The 22,409-nt window shown below is 41.3% G+C and overlaps 1 protein-coding gene and 1 long non-coding RNA gene across 4 annotated transcripts; one reads left to right on the forward strand and one right to left on the reverse strand.

Annotated features, from left to right (window-relative positions):
• Positions 1-10,039: 10,039 nt before the first annotated feature.
• On the reverse strand, positions 10,040-13,424 carry LOC111804788. Of its 3 annotated transcripts, none has more exons than XR_002816574.1 (2): positions 13,257-13,424; positions 10,040-10,746 (listed from the first exon to the last, which is right to left on the reverse strand). It is a non-coding gene; the product is annotated as an uncharacterized LOC111804788 (long non-coding RNA). The 3 variants fall into 3 exon arrangements; XR_002816573.1 differs by having other exon boundaries at positions 10,040-10,817; XR_002816572.1 differs by having other exon boundaries at positions 10,040-10,844.
• Positions 13,425-14,091: 667 nt separating this feature from the next.
• LOC111804724 (solute carrier family 40 member 3, chloroplastic-like) lies at positions 14,092-21,812 on the forward strand. Its single transcript, XM_023689492.1, has 14 exons — positions 14,092-14,722; positions 15,895-16,129; positions 16,232-16,295; positions 16,839-16,963; positions 17,046-17,135; positions 17,274-17,453; positions 17,533-17,607; positions 17,687-17,788; positions 18,433-18,550; positions 18,634-18,780; positions 19,657-19,763; positions 19,854-19,967; positions 20,046-20,339; positions 21,536-21,812. Exons 1-14 carry the CDS (start codon positions 14,553-14,555, stop codon positions 21,542-21,544), a joined length of 1,830 nt encoding a protein of 609 aa, XP_023545260.1. The 5' UTR covers positions 14,092-14,552; the 3' UTR covers positions 21,545-21,812.
• Positions 21,813-22,409: the final 597 nt, after the last annotated feature.

A 22,409-nucleotide genomic window follows, 5' to 3' on the forward strand; every position in this document is an offset into this window, starting at 1 on the left:
AAAAAGCAAAAGCTTTTCGAGTTCTAGATTTTATTGTCAAGTTCTAATTCGTGTTACGTTCTGTAGGACAAATTTTGTGTACATCGAGTCCAATAGTAGGGGGATAGGATCTTCCCCTTCCAAAAGGGTTCCATGGGCAATGACGCAGGGAAGCTCACAACTAAGCGGCTACTCCGTCAAATCCTTCATTAACCAAGATGGGTGGATTCCCAATTTCCTTTGAGACACTCTTATATATGAACTCACCATGATTAGGCCTTTCTTGTGTGAACTCACCCAGTCAATAAGTTTAGGGTGGTTTAGTTTCATATTTTCCTTCTACAAGCTGTATACAAATTTTATAGGAAATTTGTTTTGTGATTTGTGTTTCTTTTCTGTTTCCAAGCTCTCTGTTTGGAAATGCTTCGTTATAAAGAAAAAATGAAATTTGAGAACTCTATTCATGTTTCAAACTACACAAACGGTACTTGAGAATTAACTTCAATCTTGTTAAAGATCACGTATTTGTTTAAATTGATGTCAATTAGTATCTTATTAAATCTCCTTATAGTTAGGAGTTGATTTAGTTTTGATTTGAATTAGTTTTTGATTTGTTTACGGGTTTGTTACCAGATTTCCTACCTATTTTAGGTAGATTTTCTAAATATCTTTTTGTATTCTCGGTATATATATATAGAGCATTCTTGCTCTTCATAATATAATATTCTCATCAATTATTCAATCACTCCCTCTTTCACTAACAATTGGTATCAGACCTATCTTTTTAAAGGATTTGAAAGATCAAAATTGGCGGAGAATCCAAATTTTCAGCTGTTGCACCACCAGTCTTCGATGGAGACAATTATCAAATGTGGGCAGTTCTTATGAAGACTTATTTGGATGCTTTGGATGCTTTGGATCTTTGGGAAGCAATAGAAGAGGATTACGAGGTCCCTCTGCTTTCAGCAAATAGAAGAGGATTACGAGGTCCCTCTGCTTTCAGCAAATCCTACTATAGCACAAATAAAAGTACAGAAGGAAAAGAAGACAAGGAAATCAAAGGCAAAAGCTTGCCTATTTGCCGTTGTATCTCAAATGATCTTCATGCAAATAATGTCCCTCAAAACAACAAAATCAATCTGGGATTATCTCAAGGCTGAATATGAAGGAGAAGATAGGATTCGTGGAATGAAAGTCCTGAATTTGATTAGGGATTTCGAGTTGCAGAAGATGAAGGAGTCAGAGTCGGTGAAAGAGTACTCTGACAGACTTCTCAGCATCGCCAACAAGGTGAGATTGCTTGGTTCTGTGTTAAATGATTCCAGGATCGTTGAAAAGTTGTTGGTCACTGTTCCAAAGAAGTTTGAAGCCACCATTACTACTCTCGAGAACACCAAAGACTTGTCAAAGATTTCTCGTACACAGCTCTTGAATGCTTTACAAGCATAAGAGCAAAGGAGGTCTACGAGGCAAGAAGGGGTGATTGAAGGTGCCTTACATGTCAAGCATCAAGACAATAGCAGGTATAAAAATAAGAAAATTTTCAAAAATCAATCGACGAATGGAGATTCTTCTGCCAATTATCAGAAGACAAAAAGAGGAGGTTTCAAAAAATCCTATGCACCCTGCCGCCATTGTGAGAAGAAAGGTCATCCACCATACAAGTGTTGGAGAATACCTAATGCCAAATGCTCCAAATGCAATCTACTTGGACATGAAGCTGTGATCTGCAAAGTCAAAGGATAGGTGAAAGAAGTAGATGCACAGATAATTGATCAAGAAGAAGAAGAAGATCAATTATTTGTGGTCACTTGTTCCTCAGGCAAAGAATCAAGCGAGAGCTGGTTGATTGACAGTGGGTGCACAAATCATATGACATATGACAAGGAGTTTTTTGAGGAACTAAGGGACACTGAAGTCAAGAGAGTGAGGATTGGCGATGGTGAACACTTGGAAGTCAAAGGAAAAGGCACAGGAGTTATAACAAGTTATGAGGGTACAAAATTTATTTCAGATATTTTATTTGTACCTAAACTTGATCAAAATCTCTTAAGTGTTGGTCAGTTACTTGATAAAGGCTATAAAGTGTTGTTTGAGACCAAACAGTGCTTGATCAGAGATGCTAGTGGCAAAGACTTGTTCACTGTCAAAATGAAAGGAAAAGGCTTTGCTCTAAATCCGACGACCTTTATAGCCAGAGCTAGTGCCATTGAGATTTGGCACAAAAGACTTAGACACTTTCATCATCGAGGTTTGCTTCAGATGCAGTCAAAGAAGCTGGTAGAAGAACTCGCTAACATTGATGATGACATGCCTTCTAACCATGCTTGTAATTTTGGGAAGCAACATAGGCAACCCTTTCCTAAACAAGCATGGAGACCCTCGAAAAAACTAAAGCTCGTTCATACTGATCTTTGTAGTCCTTAGCGAACACCATCATTAAATGGTAATCTTTATTACACTGTTTTTTTATTGATGATCTAACAAGAATGGGTTGGATCTTCTTGCTGAAGCAAAAGTCAGAAGTTGCGGGTGTGTTTTGGAATTCAAAGCTAGAGTTGAGAATGAAAGTTCATGCTTGATTCAAACTATAAGATTAGATAATGGCAAGGAGTACACTTCGGAAACTTTTAACAGGTTTTTGAAGAGGCTGCAAATTGAACATAAATTTAAAGCACCATAAACTCCTCAACAGAATGACGTCAGTGAAAAGAGGAATAGATTCATAATGGAGATGACGAGTATTAAATAAAAGCTATGGTCCTTAAATTTAGTTAAGTTGTTTTGACCTTTTAAATTTCTGAATTCACGCTAATGGAAGAGGGTAAATTTGGTCGGCCATTTTTAGCTAACTTTGGGCGAAGTTTTCGCCCACTCTTTCTATTTTTGTAATTAGGTTTGTTATTTAAAGAATTCAACTGAATGAGAAATAAACATCGGGTCTTCAGCAAATTCTCTCCCTCTCTCATTTTACTTTCCGCTATTATTTCTTCGAAGAAACTTTCTTCGGCCGTTTGTTTTTCGTCGACGTTTTGCCTCTATTATTTCTTCGAAGAAACTTTCTTCGGCCGTTTGTTTTTCGTCGACGTTTTGCCAAGAGTCAACAAGTGGTATCAGAGAACGGCTGAAGCCATCAATGGTATATCATTTCGGATGAGCCAACTTAATCAACAGTCAAGTTGAATAGCTCAAGTGGTTAGAGCGACGACCTAACAACACACAGGTCTCAGGTTCCGAGTAGAAGAAAATGCAAAGTGCGAAAAAACACACATCGTGGGGTCCATCCCGGGCAGGCTCACTCATTTCTCCACGTCGCCATCGTGTGCCGGCATCTCCATCACCGCCACAAAGAGGTCGACGCCCGTCATCACGGGCGTCGAGTTGTCGTTGAGCGAGTGATCAGGGAGACGACGACCGCCACCGTTCAGTACCCGATGTTGACAAGGTCTAACTACAACGAGTGGGCCTTGTTGATGCGCTTCAATCTACAGGCGCAAGGGTAATGGCACGCTGTCGAGCCAAAGGAAGGAGAAACGATCGAGTACCGGGAAGATCAGCTGGCGTTCGCCGCCATATTACGGTCTGTGGCCCCAGAGATGCTGGTATATCTCTCCACCAAGCGCACCGTGCAATCGGCCTGGGAGGGAATCAAATCGCGTAGGTTGGTGTGCAGCGAGTGCGGGAATCCAACATCGAGCAGCTGCAGAAGAAGCTCTCGTAGATCCACTTTAAGGACGGCAAATCCGTCGATGATTTTTCAATGCGGATCACGGGGCTCGCCAACAGCATCACCACTCTCGGTGGGAGCATCAGCAAGACCGAAATCGTGAAGAAGATGCTGCAGGTCGTCCCCGATCACCACGAGCAAGTTACGATTTCGATCGAGATATTGCTTGACGTGAACGACCTAACAGTGGAAGAGGTGACCGGAAGACTGAGTAACGTCGAGCAGCGGAAGAAAAATACCGCTTCAGCTGTCGACAAGGAGGGTCGTCTACTCCTCACTGAGGAAGAATGGCTTGCACGCCTAAAGCTTCGTGATAACACTGGCGAGAGCAACGGGCCCTCCAGCCGCAAAGGTGGTAAGAAGCCATGGAAAGCTCACGGGCGCACGTGCGGGAAAGCTAGGGATCAAAAGAAGGAGTCTCGACCGATGGCAGGCCGATCCAGTGCTCGAACTGCGGGAAGAGAAGTCACCTGAGGAGGACGAGCCAGCTTTCTTCATGGCAAGTGCATACGTCCCCAATTTCGATTCCAAATCCACGGAGCTGGAGGTAATCGACGACGACGTCGAACCCAAGGAAGAGCTCCAGCTGGGCGTAGCCAAGAAGGCACCAGCTGGGAAGCCAATTCAACTGAAGGAGGAGCGAGTGTTCGCTCAGATCGGCGAGAGGGACGAGCAACATGAGCATCGACGATGGATCCTCGACACAGGGGCAACAAACCATATGACTGGGACTAGATCTGCGTTCTTCGAGCTCGACTCGGGGATTCGTGGGACGGTGAAATTCGGCGACGGCTTCGCTGTCGAGATCAACGGGTGCGGCAGCATCCTGTTCGTCAATAAGGGAGGCGAGCACCGCAAGCTGGCCGATGTCTACTTCATCCTGAGGCTCAAGGCTAACCTTGTGAGTCTGGGTCAACTCGATGAGGCAGACTGCTTCATTTCCATCGAGCGCGGGCTACTCAAAATCTGCGATGATCGACGACGGCTACTCACGTAGATTCGGCGCACGAAAAACCATCTTTACATCATAGAGTTAGAGATAGAGCAACCCGTCAGCCTCTCGGCCAAGATCGAAGAGGTATCTTGGAGGTGGCACGCAAGGTACGGGCACTTAAAGTTTCCTACTCTAGAAAAGCTACAGAAGGATGAGATGGTGCACGGTTTGCCGGCAATCAAAGGCGTGAACAAGCTGTGCGACGGGTGCCTCATCGGCAAACAGAGGCACACACCATTTTCTCGGACATCCTACCGCGCCGATGAGCCGTTAGAGCTTGTACATGGCGATATTTGCGGGCCCATCAAGCCGGCGACCCCAGGCGATAAGAGTCTCTTCCTCCTGTTAGTCGATGACAAAAGCCGCTTCATGTGGCTGACCCTGCTGCAAGCAAAAAGTGAGGCGGCAGAGGCGGTTAAGCGCATTAAAGCTCGAGCGGAGGCCGCATGTGAGAAGAAGATGCGAGTGCTACGCACAGACCGAGGCGGAGAATTCACCTTGACAAGTTTCAATAAGTACTGCGACGAGTTCGGCATACAACGACACCTAACAGCGCCCTACTCCCCCCAACAGAACGGAGTGGTGAAGCGCCAAAATCAGACCATCGTCGGGACAGCGAGGTCATTGCTGGTGACGATCGGGATGCCTGGAAGATTCTGGGGAGAGGCGGTAATGATGACCGTCTATCTCCTCAATTGGTCACCAACCCGAAGCCTCAACAGGAAGACGCCATATGAGGCCTGGTACAACAAAAAGCCAGCGGTACATCATTTCTGCATGTTCAACTGCGTCCCCACCTCGCCAAGCTCGATCCCAGGGGGCTGAAGGCCGTCTTCATTGGCTATGAACCTGGGAGCAAGGTGTACAAACTCTATGATCTTGTAGGATTCGAGCTCACGTGTCTCGCGACGTCATCTTCGACGAAAGCACCTTCTGGCAATGGAACGATGTGATCGAGGCAGACCACAACCCAAATCAATTCACGGTGGAGTACCTCGTCACTGAGCCAGAAGAAGGAGAAGCCCAGCATCAGGAACCGTCACCGCCGCTAGCAGGTGCACCATGTTAGGATCGCACAACAACGCACACGCTCGATCTAGATGAACACAAAGAATGAGATAGTGAAAATTGCAAGAACTCTCGCTAAAAGGGTTTTTTTTTATTATTATTGATGACTTCAGGTATGTACAACAAGAGAGTACAGAGAATAGAAAGTACATTTTCAAAGCTCTACCGGACGAGATATATATATTGTTTAGTTTACTATATATAGTTTTACTAGATTTAGCCATCTACTATATATAGTTATTTACCATATATAGCTTTACCGGATATAGGTTTACCATATATAGCTTTACTATATATAGCTTTACCAAATATAGCTTTATCGGATATAACCGTTGACCANGGGAGCAGACTCCATAACTCAACAATTCTCCCACTTGGAGACTGATCCTACACCATACCAATTTCGGCTTTGCATAACATTAATTTTCCAACATCAACACATTTTGTCAACATGTCTGCTAGATTCTTTGCGCCCTCTATCTTCTCCAAACACATATCGCCTTCTTCCACTAACCTGCGAGTGAAGTGGTATCGTCTTCTAATGTGTTTTGTCCTTGAATGATAGACTGGGTTTTTCACCAACTGTATGGCACTCTGACTATCTGTATAAAGGATCTTCTTGCACTGCTTCCGGCCTAATTCTTCTAGATAGTCTGTCCATTCATATCATCTCATTTCAGCTTCAGCTATTGCCACGTACTTTGCTTCAGTAGATGAAAGAGCAACGCATTTCTGAAGCTTGGACATCCAACTCACTGCTGTTCCATCTATAGTGTAGATATATCCAGATGTGCTCTTGCTAACCATAACAAAGTGTAGTATTGGATGTACCTCTCAGATATCTTAGAAGCCATGTCATAGCTTCCCAATGTTCTTTCCCTGGATTTGCCATGTACTTGCTAACAACTCCCACTGCATGTGTTATGTCAGGTCTAGTGCAGACCATAGCATACATCAAACTCCCAACTGCAGAAGCGTACGGAACTGATGCCATGTGCTCACGTTCCTCAACTGTCTTGGGAGATTGCCCCTTTGACAATTTAATATGATTTGCCAAGGGGGTAGTCCTGGGTTTAGCGTTATTCATCTTGAATTTGGACAACACCTTCTCAATGTACTGCTCTTGGGATAGATTTAATGTGCCAGCAGATCTATCTCGAGAAATCCTCATCCCAAGGATCTGCTTCGCTGCACCTAAATCTTTCATCTCAAATACTGAAGACAAGCTTGCCTTCAGGTGGTTTATCTCCCTCATACTTGATCCAGCAATTAGTATATCATCCACATACAGGAGTAGAAACACATAAGAATCAGTGTATTTCTTGAGGTAGCAACACTGATCCTTTTCACTTCTGTGGAAACCACTCTTGCTCATGAAGGAGTCAAACTTCTTGTACCATTGTCTCGGTGCTTGTTTCAGTCCATACAAGCTCTTATTGAGCTTACACACCATGTGCTCCTTGCTTGGAGCTGCAAATCCTTCGGGTTGTTGCATATAGATCTCCTCGTCTAGATCTCCATGTAAAAATGCCGTTTTTACATCCATTTGCTCAAGGTGCAAATTCTCCGATGCAACAATACTCAGTAGAATTCGGATAGTAGTTAATTTCACAACTGGAGAAAAGATCTCAGCATAATCAATGCCTTTTCTTTGTGAATATCCTTTAACTAGTAACCGAGCCTTAAACCTCCTTCTGTCATCTGGTTCAACCTTGATTTTGAACACCCATTTGTTCAACAGAGCTCTCTTTTCTGTAGGCAACTCAATCAGCACCCACGTATTATTCCAATCAGCACCCACGTATTATTCCTTTCAAGTGAGCTCATCTCATCATCCATGGCTTGCTCCCACTTGGTTGAATCTTCCACTTGTAGGGCCTCATCAAAGGACTCTGGTTCTCCTTCGTCAGTCAGCAATAGATAATGTAATGAGGTTAAATATCTATCATGTGCTTTGATAGTTCTGGATGATTTCCTCAACACCTGCTCAGGTGCAACTTACTCCACGTCTGGTTCTTCAGCAATAGGATCAGAAGTTTCTTGAGCTTCTGTTGTACCATCACTGCGTGAGTTTTCTTGCCACTCAAGTTCAACTCCCACTTGCTTCGTAGTCTCAGAGTTTATCTTCTCTCTGTCCTTGTACATGACATTTTCATCAAAGGTCACATCACAGTGTCTTAGAATTTTCATATTTTTCTCATCCCAAAACCTGTACCCGAACATGTCAAAGCCATAGCCTATGAAGTAGCATTTAACAGCCTTATCATCAAGTTTATCTCTCTTCTCTGGATCAACATGAACATACGCAGTACAACCAAAGGTTCTCAAGTGAGAGTACTTGAGTTCTTTTCCTATCCATACTTCTTCGGGCAATTTGAACTTCAAGGGTACTGACGGCCCTCTATTAATCAAATATGTTGCTGTGTTCACAGCATCAGCCCAGAATGTCTTTGGCAGTCCAGAATGAATCCTCATGCTTCTTGCTCGCTCATTCAATGTTCTGTTCTTCCTTTCTGCAACACAAAATGTTATAAACTCTGATTTGTTGTACTCTCTTCCATTGTCAGACCTCAGGCATTTGATTTTCAAGTCGGTCTGATTTTCAACTTTAGCTTTCCACTTCTTGAAGGTGGTAAACACATCTGACTTGTGATGAATATAATAAGGATGTGTTAAATAAGCATCCGAAGTTTTGAAGTTGGATAATAACACCAAGATAGGTGCTCTGGATCACTTGAGAGGTTGTGAAAGAAAATACGAACATCTTGAATATGCCACCTTTGAGCTTGGTGAGAAATTTGAAGATGCTTATAACGTATTCTTGATATTGGATGATCGAGAATAGTTTGCCAACCACAGTTCTCGGTCTAGTAGAATGATTGAGATTCGGAAGCAATGGCAATGGTTTGGAAGCTGTTGAAAGCAGGAAATTGTGGTTGTTGTGATACTTGATTGGACTTATCACGATGAAACTTCTCACAATGGATGAACCGCGGCGGTAAAGGCTTTACTGATTTTGTTAGGGTTTGGCTCTAATACCAAACCCTAATTCAAGAAGAAATTTTGATATTTAAGAATATCAAAATCGGTGCTATGATACCATGTTAAGAATGAGAAATAGAATTGGGATCGAAAGTGTGTATTCTCATTGATATTCATAACGTTTAAATAGGATACAAGCTACCGACTAATACCTACAAATAATGAAAATATAAATTAATTAAATATTGAGAATAAAATAAAATATACTACTAATGAAGTAAAGAATATTAATCAATTATTATAATATATTCTCCAAATATTAAATATCAACAAATAGGTCTGCCTCCTTGCGCGGGAGGCATTATTTTTATTATTTTTGTTATTTTTATTATTATTATTATTATTATTATTTTGCCACTCAATTCTCTTATTATTATTTATTTATTTATTTTGCTATATTTGCCACTAAATTCTTTTAGTTAATATATACTAATTAATTTTATAAATATAAATTTATTATATTCAAATTAACAATATTTTTTATTTTTTAAATTAGTTGATTTTGTCTTAAATTTTAGTTATGCTTAATTTATTTCTTATATTAGAAAACAAAATCTAACTTCTTGGTGTGTGTCATTAGAGGGGTAAACAAATTGGGTTGAAAAAATCGTTTGGACCAATTCAATTTCGGGTTGGTTGAAGTGGTGACCCGAGAAACTTGAATAAAGTTTCCAACCTAGCTCAAACCTTTATTTTCTAATTGAATTCGATTATTTTTTAAAAAAATCAACTCATCCATAATACAAATTTCATTAATAACTAAAGTTTAAATATCCAACATTTACAAGTCACAGTATAGTACTAACATCGATTACAAACGTCAAATATTATTAATCTTCGTAAAAATAGGAAAAGGTTGGATCGGGTTGTAACCATGTTTTCGAGTTGGTAGGGTTGACCCGTCCAAAAAATGTCAACCACAAACTGATTGTGAGTTTTGTTTTTCCAAAAATTTAATCCAGTCCAACAGGAAAAAAAAAAAAAAAAACTAACATAATCTAACCTTAATTCAGCTTTTATGGTTTTAGTTGGGAGTCGAGTTCTTTAAACTCTATTAAAGTTGGAATTCTTTTTGTTTCATTGCATATTCAAAGTGCCCATTTGACGGCAGAAGAGAGGGAGAAGGGAGATTTGATAAGGTACGCCAATTCATAATATTATTATTATTTTCCTTGTCATTTCATGGTTTTAATTTAAATAATTAGACTAAATTAATCACTTTTTAAAACTAATCATAAAGCTTAAAGATATTATTGAGATAATTACCCAGTTTTCGAGTATTTTTATTAATACAGTCAACTTACAGAATTCAGCTTCCTTCTCAACCGAGAAGAATGCAGCTATTATCTCCATTTCTCTTGCTCTTCACCTTGTTTAATGCTGCAATGAACTCTACAAGGGCCCTTGACTTTAAAATTCAATCCGTCATTGTTGTTGACAAGTCTGGTAAAGGCAATTTCAAGACCATTCAAGCAGCCATCGACTCAGTTCCACTTAACAACAACAAATGGGTTAAGATTCAAGTCAATCCTGGTGTATACAGGTAATACAACGCATGAATATGCCTAATTCTAGAGAAGTTTTGTTCTAATATGGTCATTTGCAGAGAAAAGGTGACGATCACATCAAAAAAACCATTCATTTATCTACAAGGAGGTGACCGCAATACAACGATTATCACTTTCAATGACCATCAACAAACAGATACTAGCGCTACATTTAGTTCAATTGCAGATAACATTATTGTGAGAGGCATTACCTTTCAGGTATTGTAGCTTCTATAAATTGAACTTAAAGCTCATAGATGCATGAAAAGTATAAGTATAGTACACACCTGAGCAGTTAGAGAAGACTTCGATTGTTCAATCATTAATCATAGTCTATCTTATTTGAATTGTTGCTTGTATGCTTGCGCTGCACGCATAACTCCTTCAACCTGGCAAATGCTCCACAATTGTTTGTTCAAAGTGCTGAAACTTTCTATACACAAGCATTAGCTGCAAGAATCTACGGTGACAAATCGGCTTTTATCAGCTGTGGATTCAAAGGGTTTCAAGACACATTATGGGATGTAAAAGGCCGCCATTATTTCAAAAGTTGTTACATTGAAGGTGCTATAGATTTCATCTTTGGTAATGGTCAATCAGTTTATGAGGTAATCGGTTCGACTTCTTTTTTTTGCAAACTGTCATTGGCGATGTTCTACTAATAACACAATTGGAGAGACTAAAAATGCAGGGCTGCTTGATATATGTTAATGTTGGACTTCTCCCTGAAGTCAACCAAGGGCTGCACAAGGTCGACAATCCCCAAAAGATCTGAGCGGATTTGTATTTAAACAATGCACCATAATGGGGTCGGGCAAAGCCTTTTTGGGAAGAGCATATGGTCCTTTTTCTAGAGTTGTATTCGAAGATACTAACATGGGGAACGTGGTAGCACCAGAGGGATGGAATGCCTGGAACTTCAGGGGCAAAGAGTAAGTTCACAACCCAAAAGATGAAAAAAAAAATTTAGAGTTCCCAATTTTATTGTCAGGTTCTAATTGACGTTACATTATGTAGGAAAAATTTTATGTACATCGAGTTGAATAGTAGAGGGATAGGATCTTCCCCTTCCAAAAGGGTTCCATGGGCAAAGACGCAATCTTCCCCTTCCAAAGGGGTTTCGTGGACAAAGACGCAGGGAGCCTCACAACTAAACAGCTACTCCGTGGAATCCTTCATTAACCAAGATGGGTGGATTCCCAAACTCCTTTGAAACACGGTTATACTTGAACTCATGATGATTAGACCTTAATTCGGTTAACTCACCGTGTCAATAAATTTAGGGTGGTTTAGTTTCATATTTTCCTTCTACAACCCGTGTACAAATTTTATAGGAAATTTGTTTTGTGATTTGTGTTTCTTTTTCTGTTTCCAAGTTTTCTGTTTGGAAATGCTTCCTTATAAAGAAAAAATGAAATTTGAGAACTCTATTCATGTTTCAAACCACACAATGATGTCCCACATTAGTGTGGAAACCTTACCCTAGCAGTCGCGTTTTAAAGCCATGAGGGGAAGCCCAAAGAGAACAATATTTGCTAGCGGTGGATCTGGGTCGTTACAAATAGTATCAGAGCCAGTCACCAAACGATGTGCCAGCCTTCTCGTTGTTCCCCGAAGGGGGGTAGACACGAGGCGGTGTGCCAGTAAGGACACTGGCCCCAAAGGGGGTGGATTTGGGGGCGGTCCCACATCGATTGGATAAAGGAACGAGTGCCAGCGAGGACGCTGGGTCCCGAAGGGGGATGGATTGTGATGTCCCACATTGGTTGGGGAGGAGAATAAATCACCCTTTATAAGGGTGGGTGTGGAAACCTTCCCCTGGCCCCAAAGGGGGTGGATTTGGGGCGGTCACACATCGATTGGATAAAGGCTCGCTGGGTCCGAATGGGGTGGATTGTGATGTCTCACATTGGTTGGGGAGGAGAACAAATCACCCTTTATAACGTGTGGAAACCTTCCCCTGGCCCCAAAGGGGGTGGATTTGGGGGCGGTCCCACATCGATTGGATAAAGGAATGAGTACCAGCGAGAACGCTGGGTCCGAAGGGGGTGGATTGTGATGTCTCACATTGGTTGGGGATGGAAACCTTCCCCTAGCAGACGCTTTTAAAGCCTTGAGGATAAGCTCGAGAGGGAAAGCCCAAAGAGAACAATATCGGCTAGCGGTGGTTCTGGGTCGTTACACAATATCTTTGAACTTGCAGAATCTTAGTAGAGTACCTGATAAAACATCTAAATTCTTAATGGAACAACCATAACTTCTTCTTCTTGCAAACATCAAACGCCATTGAATTGCCCGTTGAAGAATGGTTGGCATTTGAGGAAGCAGAATCAAACACTACTTTTAATGATGATTTTTCGAGTCTCATTCGAACTCACTCACGATTTCGGGCGCTATATCAAAATTTTCAATACCTATCAGAGTCATCAAAAACTCAAAAACTGTTTCAAGAAAATTTAATCTTCTTTTTCAAAACTTCATTAACTCTATGCTCAAATTTAATGCCAAGAACAACAAAAGCTAGAAAAAGAAAACTAAATTTATCCGTTTTGAAGTTGATCCTCTCAATTTTTACTAAACACTACACTCGAATGTTCTTTGAAAACTGCTCCACTTCACCCCGTCACGAGTGTTAATATAAACGAAAATAAAAAGAGATCAAGTTAGACGACCTAACAAAGTAGAAATTCACAAAAGGACGGATGATCGATGATCCACCTGATAGCGATACCAGCTAATTCTCATCAACAACCCTAACTAATTAAAATTTTCCCTAATTTTCCAATCCACTAAAAAAAACAGAGATTCATAGATCGAATTCAGCCAGAAAACACCATTACGCTTCTGTTATTGAGAGTGGAAATCTGAAAATGAAAAGTGGCAGAGTCTGAATAGTTACCTGAGAAAATATCCAGCTTCTCGCCATGGACAGCCATAGCCAGATTCTTCGGCTTGCGAACATATGCGACAAACGCCATTGATTTGTCCGCCGAAGATTGGTTCGCATTTGAGGAAGCAAAATCGAACCCTACTTCTGATTAAGAGGTTTTCGTTTATTCGATCTTTAAATTTTGAAATCTTAATAAAAATTAATTAGCTTATGAGATATAAGTTAAAATTTTATATTCTAAATTTGACTAATTAAATATAAAATTGAAACTCTCGAGATCGGACCTACACCGAAATAAACGAACTCGGTGTTTACTAAGTGTGAGAAAGATCCATGTAATGACATTGCTGAAGATAGTGACAACCATGATGATGTCATTGACTTTCAACCGTGCGGAGTTTGAGCTCAATTAAAATATCGACACACACAGAGAAAAAAATAGTGACAGACAAAACAACCCATGTATAGAATGAGCTAGTTGTATACGACTTTGCCACTCATGATGACTATCTGTGTAACAGTCCAAACCCACCGTTAGTAGATATTGTCTGTTTTGACTCATTACGTATCGTTATTGGTCTCACGGTTTTAAAATACGTATAGTCATTTGACTCATTATGGGACAGATTCTGATAAAACGGACATGTAAAATCTTATCGTGAAATTAAAAAACTCGCCATTGGTAAATAAATAAATAATTAAAAGAAAAAAGGCAAGATATTTTTAAAACAAGACAAAGCTCCAAGAACAATGACTCGATCAAATCAAGCGCTAGGCTCCACTATGAACTCCGATTAATTTCCATCTCAATTTCTATTGTAAACCATTTTACGCTATCTAAACGCTAAATTTCTAATGGCCCACGAACCCCCGAGTCTCCAAAGCACGCCTAACTTGAGGCCTTAAGCGATCATACGCCACCCAGCCTTGAACTGTCCGCTGGTTGCTATTCATAACCAAAATCAGACGGTACAAAGATAAGGCTCTTTTCCGGCTTCTCTTCCACTCCCAAAACCATCAATAACCCACAAAATTTTATCAACCCAGATTGTTCGACAGGAATCAAATCGTGGGTTGCTTCGAAATTCAAGCATTTTCGATTACCCAACAGGATTTGAGTCGAGGGTTTTTGAAATTGGTAACGAAATCGTTTTGGGAATTGTTTTTCCATGTTCTTAAATAAAACCCAGTCGCTGATTTTCGCTTGAGGGGCTGCATGAGTGGGCGAAACTCCTTTTGTAGGCTCTTCAAGTTTGGGAGCTTGAACTGGAAGCAAAAGCGACAGCAACAGCAACAGCAGCAGCCATGGCTATTTGTTACACTCTCGCGCTCACTCAGACATACTCTTTTAGCTGTTTCAGATTTTCAATCCGTGAAGTTTCTTTATCGTGGCATTCTTCTCGAGTTCGTAATCGCTTAATTTCTTGCCGACGGTTGAAGAATTTGAATCAGGCTTGCATTTCTTCCAGCTCCAGGTAATTCCTATGACCGACAAAAAGGATTATATTGTAACATTTTGATGTTCTTGTCTGATGGAATTGTTTGGAGTGTCATTTGCTGGATTTGTTGTCTGATATACCTTAGCTTAGCCAATGATTTAGCTGCTAAATGTTTCGGTTTGTTCATATAACAATTGATCCTGTGAGTTGGAATTTGAATGTCGTGGTTGGTGAAAGAGAGTCTTGTGCAACTGATGTTCTTATCATGTTGAGATAATGAAAATACGGCAACTTAGGTCCAATGGGCATATATTGTATATCTTTAGGAGATCCCACATCGGTTGGAGAGGAGAACAAATATTTCTTATAGGGTGTGGAAACCTCTCCCTAATAGATGCATTTTAAAACTGTGAGGCTTACGGCGATATGTGATGTCTCACATTGGTTGGGGAGGAGAACAAACCACCATTTATAAGGGTCTGGAAACCTTCCTCTAGCAGACGCGTTTTAAAGCCTTGAGGGGAAGCCCAAAAGGAAAAGCCCAAAGAGGACAATATCTGCTAGCGGTGGATTTGGGCCGTTACACGATATGTAACGGGTCAAAGCGGACAATATCTACTTGCGATGAACTTGAGCTATTACAAATGGTATTAGAACAAGACACCGAGCGGTGTGCCATCGAGAATGTTGGGCCCTCAAGAGGGGTGGATTATGAGATTCCACATTGGTTGGAGAGGAGAACGAAGCATTTCTTATAGGGTGTGGAAACCTCTCCCTAATAGACGCGTTTTAAAATCGTGAGGCTGACGGCGATATGTAACGGGACAAAGCAGACAATATATGCGCAATGAGCTTGGGCTATTACAAATGGTATTAGAGCAAAACACTGAGCCGTGTGCCAGCGAGGACGCTGGGACCCCAAGGAGGGTGGATTATGAGATCTCACATTGGTTGGAGAGGAGAACGAAACATTTCTCATAGGGTGTGGAAACCTCTCCCTAATAGACGCGTTTTAAAACTGTGAGGCTGACGGCAATACGTAACGGGCCAAAGCAGACAATATCTGCTAACGGTGAGCTTAGGCTATTACAATCTTCAAACTCCGAAACATTTGTGCTCACCAATTCCCTTTAGTTAATCTTGAAATATTGCTTTCTTGTTGGAATTTGTGATCAAAATCCCTCTCTACTGGAATTTTTTGGCTTCAGGCTTCAGAGAGTCATTTCGAAATGTTCAATAACCAACTCCGATGTAAAACTCGATCAAGTTTCTGTGGAAGATGATGTTCAAGAAGCTTTATCTTCTGTAGAAGCTGATTGTTCACTTTCAATCGTACAATTGAATTCTGGATTCCTGGAGGCTGATACATTGACTCTACAAACAGAACCTTTGGGTTTATTGACCGAACGAACTTATGTCGATAGTCTTTTGACAACTTTGCCTGTATGCTGCCTTGGTTATTTCTCCTTCTCTATGATTTAATGTATTTGACTTTTATGATGGAAGAAGATAGTAATTAAATCAACTCTGGTTCTGTAATTGTAGGTTTTATCTGAGGGGGAGCAGAATGTGCTTGCGGCAACTCCAGCTCATCCTGCTGCATTGTACGGTAAGAACCTTCCGAAATTTTGATACTGAAATGTGAGATCCCACATGGTTGGGGAGGAGAACGAAGCATTCTTTATAAGAGTGTGGAAACCTCTCCTAACAGACGTGTTTTAGAAACCTTAAGGGGAAGTCCGAAAAGGAAAGCCCAAAGAGGACAATATCTGCTAGCGGTGGGCTTGGGCTGTTGCAAATGGTATTAGAGCCAGACACCGAGCGATGTGCTAGCAAGGACGTTGGGCCCCAAAGGGGGTGGATTGGGGAGTCCCACATCGATTGGAGAAGGGAACGAGTGCGAGCGAGGAGGTTGGGTCCAAAGGGAGGTGGATTGTGAGATCCCACATCGGTTGGAGAGGAGACGAAAGCATTCTTTAAAAACCTTGAGGGAAAACTTGATAGAGAAAGCCGAAAGAGGACAATATCTGCTAGCGGTGGGCTTGGAATGTTTCAGCCATTGTATGACAACGATACTTGTAGATGTGAACTATAAGGCCTTTTTCGATCCTGGTGGTTGTTCCCAACCATAAATAATGCTTCTATCTTACAGCTTTATACGCCACATGTATTGCGGGCAATTTGGTAGAACAGCTTTGGAATTTTGCTTGGCCTTCTGCCATTGCATTGCTTCATCATAGTCTTCTTCCAGTTGCAGTTATGGGATTCTTTACAAAGGTAACTAGCTGTTCGTCGAGATAAAACAATTTGAATTACGATGCAAGAGAAACGCTTTCTAATATGTTAAAAGTGTTAACAGCTTGCATTAATAGTCGGAGGTCCGTTGGTCGGGAAGTTTATGGATAATTTTCCGAGAGTACCTGCATATACTTGCCTGAATTGTGTTCAGGTAGGTCCATTCAAATATGCTTAATATAAGAAGTCAAATATTCGAGCACGCATGGAACTTAACTAGCCAAAGCCGTAGCACTCGACTTGAATATGGTCTGGTTTTTTGTTAAATTTAAGGTTTCTCTGTTTTCATCAGGCTGCTGCTCAATTGCTATCTGCTTCAATGGTAATTTATGCCCATTCTATTCCACATTCTGCTGCATCATCATCCATACTTCTTCAGCCTTGGTTTATTACCCTGATTTTTGCTGGTGCCATAGAGAGGCTATCTGGAATAGCCTTGGGGGTTGCTATGGAGCGTGATTGGGTCGTCTTGGTACGTTCATTTTTAAATTATTTGTGTCCTTGTTATTCAAGATGTATCGCTAAAACTAGCGTTCTAATTCCACGTACAGTTAGCCGGAATCAATCGACCTATCGCACTTGCAGAAGCTAATGCTGTTCTTAATCGAATTGACCTTCTCTGTGAGGTAAATGAGCCTTCTGAGATCAACTTTTTTTTTTTTTCCAGATCCTTGTGATCTTGATTTTCTGTTTGTTAATGTGCAGATAGTTGGAGCATCTTTATTTGGCATTATCCTTTCCAAGTATGATCCAGTAACTTGCTTGAAGTTCGCTGCGGGTTTAATGTTATGGTCCTTGCCAGTCGTGGTAACTACTCGTTCCCGTGCTAACTAAATATGGTTAGGAATCATAGACCTCCACAATGGTATGATATTGTCCACTTTGAGCATAAGCTCTCGTGGTTTTGCTTTGAGCTTCTCCAAAAGGCCTCATTCCTTACTTATAAACCCATGATCATTCCCTAAATTAGCCAATGTGGGACTCCCTCCCAACAATCCTCCCCTCGAACAAAGTACACTATAGAGCCTCCCTTGAGGCCTATGGAGCCCCCGAATAGCCTCCCCTTAATCGAGGCTCGACTTCTTCTCTAGAGTCCTCGAACAAAGTACACCCTTTGTTCAACACTTGAGTCACTTTTGACTCAAACTTCGAGGCTCACAACTTCTTTGTTCAACATTTGAAGATTCTATTGACATGGCTAAGTTAAGGGCATGACTCTAATACCATGTTAGGAATCATGGACCTCCACAATGGTATGATATTGTCCACTTTGAGCATAAGCTCGAGGCTTTGCTTTGGGCTTCCCCAAAAGGCCTCATACCAATGGATATGTATTCCTTATAAACCCATGATCATTTCCTAAATTAGTCAATGTCGGACTCCCTCCCGACAATCCTCAACAGATACTTCTTGAGAAATGAGTTTGTTAATCGTTACACGTGTTTTATCAGGTACTACTTACCTGGCTAACGAACCAACTCTCCACTGGTGTTCTTGATCGAGCAAAATGTTCGCAAACTTCTTGTGGCAATCCCACTGAAGTAACTTCACCTAGAGCTGATAGTATAAGTAAACCTTCACAAACTTTTATGTAATTTAATCAAGGGTCGTTCTGATAGTTTTTCTAATGATATCATTTATTGTGCTTTCAGTGGATGTGGGTGTAGAAGTTATTAAAAATGGATGGATGGAGTATTTACAGCAACCAGTTCTTCCTGCCAGCCTTGCCTATGTGCTTCTCTACTTCAATGCTGTTCTTGCTCCAGGCAGTTTGATGACAGCATTCTTAACTCAACAAGGTATGTTTACGACTTACTTGATATGATTATAATATTTCAAAATTTGTCGTTCGAAGAAAATGTAGCTTTAACGTGCACCCACCTCGTATAGAACCATTAGCTCTGTTATTCGTATAAAACATTAGCTAGATCACATTGAAAAATTGCATTCCATCAAATAATTTAATCCCATAGTCCTTAGAAAGTTATTGGATTCTAACTGCACAGCCCAAGCCCACTGCTAACGATATTGTCCTCTTTGAGCTTTCCCTTTCGGGCTTCCCCTCAATGTTTTTAAAACGCGTCTACTAAGGAGAGGTTTCCACACCCTTATAAAGAATGCTTCGTTCTCCTTTCCAACCGATGTGGGGATCTCACAATCCACCCCCCTTTGAGGCCCAGCGTCTTCGCTGTCGCTTGTTCTCTTCTTTAATCGATGTGGGACCCCCCAATCTACCCTCCTTTGGGGCCTCAGCATCCTTGCTGGCACATCGCCTCATGTCCACCCCCTTTACGACTCAACCTCATCGCTGGCACATCGCTTGGTGTTTGGCTCTGATACCATTTGTAATAGCCCAAGCCCACCGCTATTAGATATTGTCCTCTGGCTTTCCCTTTCGAGATTCCCCTCAAGGTTTTTAAAACGTGTTTGCTAGGGAGAGGTTTCCACACCCTTATGAAGAATGCTTCGTTCTCCTCCCCAACCGATGTGGGATCTCACAACTAAAAGCCTCTCCCCCAAGAAAGAGAGAAAAAGAAAAACTAAAACGTACACCGATACTCCTTTATTTAGAACTCGTGTTAAATTATGTTTATTCCTTGACTTGCTTTCTGAGACTTTACTCTTTGGCTTCGAATGAGTAAACTTTTTTACTTCTGGTTGGTATTAACTTACAGGTCTTAGTCCATCAATAATTGGTGGTTTTAGTGGATTATGTGCTTTCATGGGTGTTACTGCAACCTTTGTATCCGCAAATTTGGTCAGACAATTCGGAATTTTGAAGGTTATATTTTCTTCTATGTTTGTTCTTGTAATTCCATGCTGTTCTATATTTTGATTGTAGTCTCATGCACTTCCTAGTTCTATTTTTCAGGCTGGAGCAGTTGGATTAATATTTCAAGCTGCACTTCTAACAGTTGCTGTTGCTGTGTACTGGAGCGGGCCTCTTTCCCGGCAGAGCGCTCTTCTTTTCTTCTTATCTATGATCGTAAGAATCTAACGACCTGATTCATCTTGTGTATCGGACGTTACCGAACCCTTAACGTTCTAATTGTCCTATATGCAGGTATTATCGAGGCTGGGACACATGTCGTATGATGTCGTGGGGCAACAGATTCTTCAAACCGGGATACCATCATCGAAAACGAACCTCATTGCATCAACTGAGGTCTCAGTTGCTAGTTTAGCAGAGTCTATAATGTTGGGAGTTGCAATAATTGCAAACGATACTTCGCATTTTGGATTTCTAGCGATGCTATCACTGCTGGCTGTTGTTGGAGCTGCAGTGATGTTCTGCCACTGGTTGTTGAATCCAACTGATGAACAAAGAAAACTTTTCTCTTTCAGCTCTCCCTTTGAGGTATGTACGCTAAAACTCGTTATGTAAACAAGGTGCACGTTGTGGTTCCAATCTAGAACTCGTTATGAAAAATATGCTCAGCTAAAACAAGATGCCTTTTTCAATCTAGAAGGATCGACGAAATGTCGTGCCACTATAGATACGGGATCTTCGATATTGGGTATATAAGTAGGTCTTCAGTTGTCGACCAGAGACTTGAGATTCTTGTCTTTAACTCTTAACGAACGGGTTAGGGAAAATGTAGGTGGATCTAAGCGCAGACAGGTCATAAGGGTCTCTGGCCAACTAAATGTAGTAGGGTCAGATAATTGTTGTAACAGCTCAAGTCTACTGTTAGTACATATTGTCTTCTTTGGGCTTTCCCTCAAAGTTTTTAAAATGCGTTTGTTAGAGAGAGGTTTCCACTCTTATAAAGAATGTTTTGTTCTCCTCCCCAACCGACGTGGGATCTCACAATCCACCCCCTTTGGGGCCCAGCGTCCTCGCTGGTACTTGTTTCTTTCTCTAATCGATATGGGACCCCCAATCTACCCTCTTTCAGGGCCCACGCCCTTGCTGGCACACCACCTCATGTCCACCCCCCTTCAGAGTTCAGCCTTCTCGTTGGCACATCGCCCAGTGTCTTAACTTTTAAACCATTTGTAACGGCCCAAGCCCGGGTCCACTACTAGCAAATATTGTCCTCTTTAGGCTTTCCCTTTCAAGCTTCACCTCAAGTTTTTTAAAATGCGTCTACTAGAGAGAGGTTTCCACACCTTTATAAAAAAAATTTCGATCTCCTCCCAACCGATGTGGGATCCTCTAGTCCACCCTGCTTTGGAGCCCAGTGTCCTTGCTAACATATTGTCTCATGTCCACCCCATTCGGGGCTCAGCCTCCTCGCTGGCACATAGTCCAATGTCTGGCTCTGATACCATTTGTAGCGGCCCAAGCCCACCACTAGTAGATACTGTTCTCTTTGGGGTTTCCCTTTTGGGATTCCTCCAACATTTTTAAAACGCGTCTGTTAGGGAGATGTTTCCACACTCTTCTAAATAATGCTTCGTTCTTCTCTCCAAAGGATATGCATTTGGTACCATAAACTTCCAAAATCATAAACTTCCAAAATCATTTTTTATCATTTGCAAGTAACTTGGAGATGAGGATTATTGTTTACTGTTGCCTGACAATTCATTCAATTCATTCAATGTTGGCAGATGCCCTGATGCTAAAGCTATGCTTGACATAAGCTGGAGCTGTTGGATTCTTGATACATAGGACACAAATTAATATGTAAGTTGTGGAGGGTCAAGTTCATACTATCCTCTCTTTCATGTGCTCATATTTATTTTGTGGGTAAATGAATACACAATGAAATGAAATTAACCAGCCACCACATATTTCAAATGCTAGACACTAGATTCAACATATATTCTGACATTGTACATACATTTCCTGTTCATCTTGTAAAGCAATCACTTCATTTAGCTTCAATACTGTTGAGAATCTGAGAATCTTTTAGTGAAGCGCTCACCGCTAGTTGATATTATCTGTTTTGGCCCGTTACATATCACCATCGGCCTCACGATTTTAAGATGTGTCTGCTAGGGAGAGGTTTCCATTCCAACCGATGTGGAATCTCACAATCCACTCCCTTGGAGGCCAGCGTCCTCGCTGGTACACCATTTGGTGTCCAGCTCTGTAAAATGTAATAGCTTAAGCCCACCGCCAGTAAATATTGTTTGCTTTGACCTGTTACGTATCACCGTCGGCCAAACGTGTTTAAAAACTGTGAGGCTAATAGCGATACGTAACGGGCCAAAACGGATAATATTTACTAGCTATAGGCTTGGGCTGTTATAAACTGGATTGTGAGATCTCACATCGGTTGGAGAGGAGAACGAAGCATTCCTTATAAGGATGTGGAAACCTCTCCCTAGTAGACGCGTTTTAAAATACGTAACGGGTCAAAACAAATAATATCTACTGGCGGTAGGCTTGAGCTTGACTGTTCCATGTTCTTCATTTCATTCTTGCCCTCCTTGTTTGAAACTCATGCATTCAACTTTTCCAAACTGAACCACTATCTCG

This window comes from Cucurbita pepo, chromosome LG11 (genome assembly GCF_002806865.2).
Source record: "Cucurbita pepo subsp. pepo cultivar mu-cu-16 chromosome LG11, ASM280686v2, whole genome shotgun sequence".
Classification (NCBI taxonomy): domain Eukaryota; kingdom Viridiplantae; phylum Streptophyta; class Magnoliopsida; order Cucurbitales; family Cucurbitaceae; genus Cucurbita; species Cucurbita pepo.

Excerpts from the sequence above, each read along its gene's own strand:
- LOC111804724 (XM_023689492.1), top strand. The coding sequence starts at position 14,553 with ATGGCTATTTGTTACACTCTCGCGCTCACTCAGACATACTCTTTTAGC. Across the intron at positions 17,789-18,432 it reads TATGGTCCTTGCCAGTCGTG|GTACTACTTACCTGGCTAAC; the intron begins GTAACTACTCGT and ends GTGTTTTATCAG. Across the intron at positions 18,781-19,656 it reads AGCATTCTTAACTCAACAAG|GTCTTAGTCCATCAATAATT; the intron begins GTATGTTTACGA and ends ATTAACTTACAG.